Raw genomic sequence first — 9846 nt, 5'->3', positions numbered from 1 at the left:
GTCTCGAAAAACCAAAAAAAAAAAAAAAGAGAAATTCTTAAGAGTTAGCTCTGATCGGGGGTGGTGGTGACAGCCTGGAGCAGAGTCAGACAGTTTCCCACAAAGAAAGAATTGTAATCCTTGATTTCTCACGTTCAAGTCTGAGCACCGCCTCCTGCCACAGGGTCTCCCTTAGGTGCAGCCTAGCTCCTGCTCACGATGTCAGGTGTGTGAGACGCAGAAAGAATGGGCAGACCCCACCGCACCGCACCCTTGGCAGCCGAGGCTAGAGAGAATCCCAGGGGTCAGGATCCTGGCAGGATCCTCCTATGATGCTGTGCTGAGGCTGACCCTCGCAGAGAGTTCTCCTAAGAACAGGTCTCTGTTGTTGTGGAGTGGCTGCGAAGGGGTTATGCGCCTTAGTGCGAGCAGATGGGAACAAATGCTAACACGGAGCCTACACTGTGCGGTTCCCACCTCTGAACAGGCAGTGCTTCTGTGCAGGGTAGGTAAACGGGTCAACCATAGTCATAAATGCTATGTGCTCTACTCCAAAGACCCCCGGCTCAGGAGTGTGTGTGTCGTTTGGGGACCTGCAGGGGCTGGCTGCAACACTACACTGGTACTCCTCAGTTGGCCTCTATAAGTCTGTTTGTTCTCCGTGGGGAAAGGCTGATTTTCTATTCCCAAGGCTTGTTTCCCCTCTGTGTATACACTTCACGCGTCGGCGGCTGTCCCTCTCTAGTCTCTGAGAGTTCACTCAAACAACAAACAAGACAAAGTTTAAACATTCAAGCGCTTTGGTCAACACTGTAGAATTCTCAGTGGATTTGACTGACAAGCAGAAAAACGGGCTAACATTTCTGTAGAAGGCAACATTTTGCTAGGGGGAGGAAAACAAAATTAAATGAATGCTTTCCCCAAATTCTCTTCTTAGTCTCATAGCGCCTTCCTGATCCCCTCCCCTATTCTTGGGCTGCTGTTCCAGGCGGTCTTGCAAAACTATGGGTCAAACCCATATGGAAATCAGAGGCAGGGGAGAAACACAATACAATAAAAAAGTTTCTGAAAGCACAATAACCAAAATTATTAGAGGGGGCTGGAACGATAGTTCCGTGGTTTCAAACACGTGTGGCTCTCACAGAAGACTCTGGTTCAGTTCCCAGCATGCATATGGTGGCTCACAACCATCTGTCACTCCAGTTGGAGTGGACTCAATGCCCTCTTCCGGCCTCCTCGGGCATAAGGCACACACACGGTACCACACACATCCATGTAGACAAAATACACAGATAAAATACAATCTTTTTAAAAAAAGTAATCAGAAATCAAAGGCACGACGAACCCCAGGTGCTTCCAGTGGCGCTTGCCTGTAACACAAGCTTAGCGACAGCCTTGGTTCTGAGCATGCGCACTCTGTACTATGCATGCCAGAGCGCTCAGCACCAGTGAACACTGATTGGAGCCTCTTAGCTCAGATCTGAAACTGTTATCACAAATTGCAGAGCTTTTTGACAGAAGCTAGCTAGGAAAGGCTACACAGTAAGCAAGTAAGGTTCCTGGAGATGGCCCACCATTTGCATAGCTACAATGAATAGTGCACTATGGAGAGGCACAGCCCCAGAGACTTCATCCCAGGATTGCTTCCCGCAGCTGATGTGCCTTTCCTGCCACTATTACATAGACTAAGGATTCCTGGGCATCAACCCACCCTACTGGACAAATTTCCTACAGATCAACAAGAAGATCAACTTTTATGAATTAATGTTGTTCAGATGATTTAATGACTTTACAGAATTCACATAGTTTTAGGAAGAAAGTGTCAGGAGATGGGATTGTTTTGCCAGAATGATGTAGTAACGTTAGAATCAAGAATAGAACGTTGGGCTGGAGAGATGGCTCAGCGGTTAAGAGCACTGACAGCTGCTCTTCCAGAGGTCCTGAGTTCAATTCCCAGCAATTTCATGGTGGCTCACAACCATCTGTAATGGGATCTGTTGCCCTCTTCTGGTGTGTCTGAAAATAGCTACCATGTACTCATTGGAGAGAGAGAGAGAGGAGAGAGAGAGAGAGAGAGAGAGAGAGAGAGAGAGAGAGAGAGAATGTGCCCCTTCCTCATAGACTAGTAAGTGAAGGATGCATAAGGGATAAAATGAGCTTTCATAAATTACAATAAGAAGATAAATAGTCTTGCCAAAAATTTGTGATCAAAGAGAAACATTCATTCTAGATCAGGTCCAAGAATGAAGCCACAGATGTGTACTATGATAAAGCAAAGCCTTGTGAAATTGTTGCTGTGTACTTATAATGAGCTTGTATAATGAAACACTGCTATGAACTTACTATTGACACCCTTCTGGAACTCCCCTTTTGTGTAACATTTTATCTGTGAGGTAATTTTATAAAGAACTTTTGTCTAAGAAGGTATAAAAAGGGCGAGAAAAAGAAAAATGTGGCTTTTGGGGTTCCATTCCATCCACTGTGTGTGTGTGGAGGGTGTGTGTGTGTGTGTGTCCCTGTGTCTGTGCCTGACTTACTTAATTTCTTTCCTTCTTTCTTTCTTCTCCTTTCTCTGTCAAATTGCCAAAAGTCATCAGCTTGTGGCCCCCAGAACAGTAAGAGAGTCTTAGAGGCCAGAGGTCATAGGCTTTTGGCCTTCATCCAAGGTCAGCGCCTGACACTGCCACCAGCAGCTTTTGTTGTGTACACAAACTTTTCTATCCTTACAGAAAAGGAATGCTTTTAACTATGGAAAACAAAGAGTTTGATATTTTTCAATACTCCTCAACATTTAAGCATCAATCTAGCTGTGAATTGTATTGTTAGAATGTTTGGTGTTTAAAATTACTGTTTGAGTGGCTGACCTGAATTTCATTAAAAATAATCATTACATGAATTTTTACTTAGGATGAGGACAGAGTTTCCAACGATTTCTGAAATGACCTTACACATATTTCTGTCATTTTGTATGACATATTTATGTGAGGTGGCATTCCCAGCTTTGACAATTATGAAAATCAAAGTAGCAATCAACTCTGGAAAAACATTTAGGATGCTTTATGTCCTACAGTACTGAGTACTCAACCAAGATTTCATTCTGTATGTTAAACTGAGCAAGTACATCCATCTCATTAGCATGCAAATTGGCTTTCACCTTTAAGGAACGGTAACAGTCCATGTATACCAATGACCTGCTTTGAAATACACTTATGATTTACTATCAGTATTTGGTTTACATACTTATTTATATTTCTATGTAGCTGGGTTCAAAAATAAAATTCTTGGGCAAAGAGGTTTTGTGAGGGTAAATAATTTAAGAATATCTGCTCTAGGCCATTTACCAGAGAGTACACCGCAGACAGCCACTGTTTAACTGGCCTTATCGGATGCCAGCTCTACGCTAAGAAAACAAAGCCCAAATCTCTGATCTTCCTCTTCAATATGTCCTTCTCCCTCTAGTTGGTTTACAGAAAGACATCTAGAAGCCAGCTACCCAAAGTGTGGCTTTCCCCCAGCGGAAGAGTTAGAGGTTCACCTGCCCTCTAAAAATCAAAACGGTTTGTTGAAGATGTGACAGGGGGCACCACGACTTAGTTTGACATTGGCTAATTAAGTGACTTTCTCCTAACAAGCTTGGTTTCCGTGTTCTAATGAGACATGAACAGACACAAAGTGAGAGTAGAGAGTTGAAAAATGTTGATGCCTGTGGTGTTTTTAATAAGAAAGACCCTTGTAGACTCATGCATTTGAATGCTTGGCCCGTAGAGAGTGGCACTATTAGAAGGTGTGGCCTTGTTGAAGAGCATGTCTCTGTGGGGGCAGGCACTGAGGTCTCCTATGCTCAAGATACCTCCAGTGTGGCACACAGTCTCCTTTTGCTGCCTGTAGATCAAGATGTAGAACTCTCAGCTCCTTCTCTAGCATCACAGCATGCCGCCATGATGATGATGGACTGAACCTCTGAAATTGTGAGTTAGCACCGATTCTATGTTTTCTTTTGTAAGAGCTGCTATGGTCTTGGTGTCTCTTTACAGCAAGAAAACCCTCACTAAGACAATTCCAGAAACATGATGCTGCCAAACCGGGGGTGGGGGTGTTGGGAGGGGGTAGGTTGCTGCACAGCCAAGCAGCAGGGAAGAGGAAGAAGCCACAAGGAGAGGAAACAAAGGGCAAAGACAAGCGACAGAGAGCAGGAGCGTGGTCCATTCCACAATTTGGCCCCGGATCGGCTCTGGAGCAAGACCTAAATCTGAATGCAAACCATAGGCGAACACTGGAACAAACCATCCCACCACAGGCTGTGGTGGTACTCAGAACAGAAACACAGACTGGCACAGCTGCTCACCGAGGCACAACTGTGTGGCTTACCCTCTGGGTGAGGTCGCTGGCCTCGTTGATGTACCGATCCCGTTCCTTTTCCAGCTGAAAGATGATCTTCCTCTGCTTCTGGGCCTCGTCCTTGTAGTTCTGGATCTCCTCCTCCAGGTTCTTCTTGGCTTGCTCGTGGAGCTTCACCAGGTCCACCTGCTTCTGGGTCGCACTGACTGCCTTGAGCATATTCTAAAGAAAAGTGGCAACAAAGCGGGCGCCTTACTCACGTGTTCGAGAACCTGGGGTTGATTCAGGTTACCCTGGTCCCTATCTCTGAAATAACCAGATGCCTTGCCTTTGGTGTGAATCAAAATTATCACTCTGTCTATCTATTCATGGTTATGAAGAGTTCCTTTTGTGAATTTTGCACAAGGCACATTTTAGCACACTAACAAATCACCGCATCCCAAATGTACTCTGCTCTGCTCCCTGTTGAACAGTGGGAGACAGAGGCCAGAAGGATAAAGGTGTGTACCAATGACCTCACACCACAGGGAAGCAGCAGAGCCAAGGTTGAGACCCACCACATCCCAGCTCTGACCTTTATGTTGTGAAGACTGAATCACCAGCCCTCAGCACCTAAACTGGGCTTTGACTACAATGTAAAATAAAACTAGCTTACTGAGAGTGCAGAGTTGAGCCCAGTACTGACATAGGCCTGTAACCCCAGTGCTCTGGGCAGGAGGCAGAGGCAGGAAGATCATGATGATTCAGAAGCAGAGAGCTCCAGGAGACTGGTGTGGGCTATGTGAGACCCTGTCTCCAAAGGAAAATGCAAGGACTAGGGATGTGGTTAGATGATAGAGTGTTTGCTCAATGGTATCCAGAGCACTGGAAAAGCCCAAAGAACATACATACATACATACATACACACACACATACATACATACATACATACATACATACATACATACATACATAATACTCAGATGCCTATGAATAGCAAATGACCAATAAAACCTACTCTTACATCACTACTAAAAGAAATGGAAGCACAGGGAGAATAATAAGAGAGAATAATATGAACATTCTTGCTACAAAAGAGATAAATCTTAACTTTAACATGATAAGCACATCAACCTCCCTGACTTGATTATGGGACAATGTACGGATGGACAAAACATCCCTCTAGATCTGGACTAAGATATGCAATTTATTACATGCAAGTTCATAGTAAAAAAAAAACTTTTATCATAATAACAGCAAAAGTTTTATAGTAGACCTATTCACAAAAGTCTAACCATGAAAACACAAATGCCTACCAAGTGGTGGGCAGCAGAAACACACAGTAGGTCCATACAGTGAAATATTACTCAGCCATAAAAGGGAATAAAGTTCTGGAATGTGCTGCAATGTTGACAAAACTTTCAAACAGCATCCTGAAGGAAAGAAGCCAGATGCAAAAAGTCACACAGTGTGTGGTTCCCTGTCTACAGGAAGCCAGGATCACCAAACCCACAGAGACAGAAAGCCCATTTCAGGTTTCCAGGAGTGAGCAGTCAGGGGAACATGGGCAACGAGGACAGAAAGGGGGCAGCGTTTCCATCCGTGTGATAAGAGTGTCCTGGAACTAGATAATGATGTTGAGCTGATACAGTGGGGATGTTTGAAATATTCTTAGTGATACATTTTGTTATGTGTGTATTTTACCACAATTTGGGGGATTCTTCAATGATAGAGCTTCGGGTAAGATGCCCAGACTTCTGTAAATAAGCCCTCCTCCATGGTCCTGTATACAACCTTAATACAAAACTCTCGAAGCCACAAAAGATAAAGGGCAGAGCAGTAGGAGGGAGAAAAGGCGGGATTGCCTGAGAGTGTAATAAGACATAAATGTGATCAAAATGCTTGATATGTGTGAAAATACTATATTAAAACCATTATTGTGTGTAATCCATACCTGCTAATAGAAAACCTGGATTTCACTTTCCTCTATTCCTGATTTCTTTATGTGGATGGCCATGTCCCAGGACCGACCCTGGCTCAGTGAGTCTGGGACCCAGGTAGCTACAGTTTTTTACATTTATTTATTTTGTCTGGCACACAGATAGAGGTCAGAGGACAACAAGGAGGAACCCGTTTTTCTCCTTTCACCAAGAGAGTTCCAGGGATTGAACCAAGGTCGTCAAATTTGGCAGCAAGCATCCTTACCGGATGAGCCATCGAACCACCCCTACCGTTTTTTAGGCTGCACTGGGGCACTGGTGACTTCAGGAAAACTTTAGGCTGGCTGCCCAGCTTCCTAAGGAATGAGCAAACAACCTCACATCCTGACAGCCATGCTGCCCAAGAGGAGGGCTCACCTCACTAGCCACAAGTGAATGGATCTCTGAGCCCCTCGAGGGCTTCATTTGTGTGAGAGGATGTGTGTGAGCTTGTGCGTGTGCGGTGCTGTGAATCCAACCCAGGGCCTCATGCACGCCATGCAGCCTCTTTGCCACTAAGCCCACTAAGTCCCCAGCACTGGACCTGCATAATTTTGGAGCTCCATAGACAAGGTATACCTGGGAGTGGATAGTGACAGCCACTTTCCTGCCATACGGACCAGAAAACCGAGTCTTTACTCGAAGAGAAATGAATGGAAGTGTCAACGTGAGAGCTTGCAGTGGGGCAAAGGAGGCTCCATCCTGAGAACGCCAAGCCAGCTCCCTGGAATTTCCTGGGGGCTGGATCCAGGGCTTCCAGGATGCGCCTGACAGTTTCTTCTCTAGTCCCTAAAGGAACCCAGGGTGCAATTATGTCTGGTTAACCACTGGACTAGAGCATGTAAAACGCTCACGGAACATTAGCCGGTCAATGATGTAGAGAACACACAAGGTCAGTTGGATTTTCAGGTACTTGGGTGAAGCATTCATTTAATAAATGTCACTCCAGGCAACACTGAACGGATAGATGCACCACGATGACTGTCCAAACAATGTCACTCTTCCCATGAAGACTGGCATTTCAAGTCCGTGAGGAAAGAATTCATTCATCAATAAAGTTGATTGCATACCGACTGGGTCCCATGCAGGCAATGGCCTGGGAAAATTCTGAACCGCAAACCCTGCCCTGAAGCAGGAGCCTGGGAGTAAAGCGAGATGAAGAAATGGGAAATAACCCTTAGTCTGCATGTCCCGTGGTAGCAGAAAACCTACTAGCCGTTTACAAAGACAAGTACAATGTGAGCGATAAAAATACATTTAAAAACTAAATCCAGAGCTGGAGATGTGGCTTAGAGGTAGAGCATTCGCACAGCTTATGTGAGGTCCTGAGTTCCATTGCCAGCACCACAAGGAAGGAGAAAGGGGGGCGGTGACTAAGTCCAATAAAATGTTTCCCTAGACATAAGATTGCAGAATAAAGGATAGTTTATAGACCTATTGGGAAGAGACTTCAATAATTTTCTTAGTGAATGTTTTTTTCAAAAGGAACATCTAATCTGCCCATTCCTGAAGATTCTCTAGTCTACTTCAAGCGAAAATGTAGCATGTTCCGTTAAAACTTGTTCACTGAGAACACAGAAAGCCCGTCCCTGAGCTAAATCCATCCTGTCACCTAGAAGTAGTCTGGCCCCTCTGTCCTGGCCTGTGACTTCTCCCTCCCAAGATAAAACCCTCAGAAGTCTGTCACAGGAAGAAGGAGCACTCTGGAAGGAAGGTAGCAGAGAAAAATCTGTCTTTCTGGGGAAGCTCAAAGTCGACAAAACCTTCCCCAATCCCTCCCTCAGCTTTAGACTGCCATGAAGACCAGAAGAGACAAGGGTGAGAAACCAAAACCAAATCCTACTCGCTGTATGAGACTCTGGATTCGATCCCTTGGCCCACAAGAAAGGGGAGAGTAAGGGGTTCAATCCAGGGGAATATTTTCCTAAGTGTAAGTTTGTAGAAATCTGAGAAGGCAGGCACAAGAAAGGCTCCACTTACCTCACCGACCAGTCATTTCCTTTCCTAACACCTCAAAGGCATATTTCAATTAGCACTCACACCTGTAATTTGGGGATTAGTCGATTGTGGATTCTAGATATTAAATTAAGAAATTTAGTGAACTGCTTAGAATGCCAAGAAACACAGCAGCAATGAGACCGGAATCCAAAAAAAATGCCCTGAAATCCCTGCCGGAGGCGTATATGTTAATTCTCCAGAGCCCTTTTGTTCTGGGCAGTGATAATAACGTAGCTTCAATTCGGGCCAGACAATGGTGGGATTGCAAGCGGCTGCCCAGAGGAAAACAAAGCGGCGTTATTTATTCTAATCCCTTGCTGTTCCGTTCGCCCCAGACATTTCTTTCCAGACAGCTTGCACGGTTCTGAGCGGATACCACGGGGTGAGAGGAAGGTGTTCTGTACCAGTGTTGCTGTGACAAGCTCACCTTGTTCAGTATGTCCCTCTCTCTCAGAAGCTCCTCCATCGCCTTCTTATCAAGCTCCGTTTGCTTCTTTGAGGACTCCACCTCTAAATGGCCAGACAGGAAAATAATAATGAACGTAGAGTGGATCCAAGGGAGAATGTGACTAAGCCAAAGTGAGATAGATAGATAGATAGATAGATAGATAGATAGATAGATAGATAGATAGATAGATACAGATACATCATATACATATACATCATATACATATACAGATATACATATACATATATGTGTGTATATGTATATATATACACACACACACATATATATACACACATATAACATATACATATATATATGTATATATATAATTTCATGTGCTCGGCTGTAGCTGGGCAACTCCTCTGAGCTGAGTGACAGGTGACCTTCACTCTAGCTCAAGGATGAGAATCTTTCGGTCCCACTAAAAGAGATGGGAAAGGAAACTAAAGGAGATTAAACCAGCCAACAGGACCAAGAGTTAGCAAGGGTAAGGTTAAAAGCCTGAGCCTGCTGGCTGCCAAAGGTCTTTGAGCTGTTTAGATCTTCTTTCCTTATAGCTGTAGGTAGAATTATAAAATGTAACTACCTAGAACTTGTTACATCTCTCCACTTGCCAAGTCTTCCCTTATGCCCCTCAGTGGAATTCTGTAGCTTTTTATATATAGGTCTTATAGACATGTTTGCAACTTTGTTTATAGGTGTTTTATTACTTTAGTAACTACTGTGGAAGAGGAGTCTAGCTAATTTTTTATATATATAAAATGCTACTGGTAGCTACATATATTCTATAGCCTTCTACCTGATTGAAATCTCTTATTAATTCTAGAAAGTTTGCAGATCATTTCTCGGATATTATTGTAGGAGATCCTGAAATAGAAAGGGCCCATGCTCCTAACCAATACAGTTAACACTGCTCTTTGATTAAGTACATCAAAAGAGACAGGTCCCACGGGTACACACCAGTATCTATTTGGGAGGCTGAGTGTTGGAGACCTGATTCAGCCCAGAAATTCAAGACTATTCTGGGCAATATAACAAGATGTTATAGCAAACAAAAGTCCCCCAAAAAGGATATTGTCAATAGTACATATGAAATAACAAAAAGAAGGAGGAGGAGGAGGAGGA

At 44.1% G+C, this 9846-nt stretch overlaps 1 protein-coding gene across 1 annotated transcript in view; it reads right to left on the bottom strand.

The window, feature by feature from the left end:
- The window catches only part of Cfap58 (cilia and flagella associated protein 58), a 97882-nt gene that overhangs the window by 68448 nt on the left and 19588 nt on the right, over nt 1–9846 (bottom strand). Inside the window, exons 8-9 of the mRNA XM_021151799.1 lie at nt 8701–8783; nt 4348–4539 (exon numbers count right to left, since the gene is read on the bottom strand). Of these exons, the coding sequence (XP_021007458.1) occupies nt 4348–4539; nt 8701–8783 (275 nt within the window). The remainder of the gene's footprint in view (nt 1–4347; nt 4540–8700; nt 8784–9846) is intronic.

The sequence above is a fragment of the Mus caroli genome, chromosome 19, assembly GCF_900094665.2.
Source record: "Mus caroli chromosome 19, CAROLI_EIJ_v1.1, whole genome shotgun sequence".
In the NCBI taxonomy this organism is placed as follows: Eukaryota; Metazoa; Chordata; class Mammalia; order Rodentia; family Muridae; genus Mus; species Mus caroli.
This window is presented reverse-complemented; position numbering and strand designations above follow the sequence as displayed.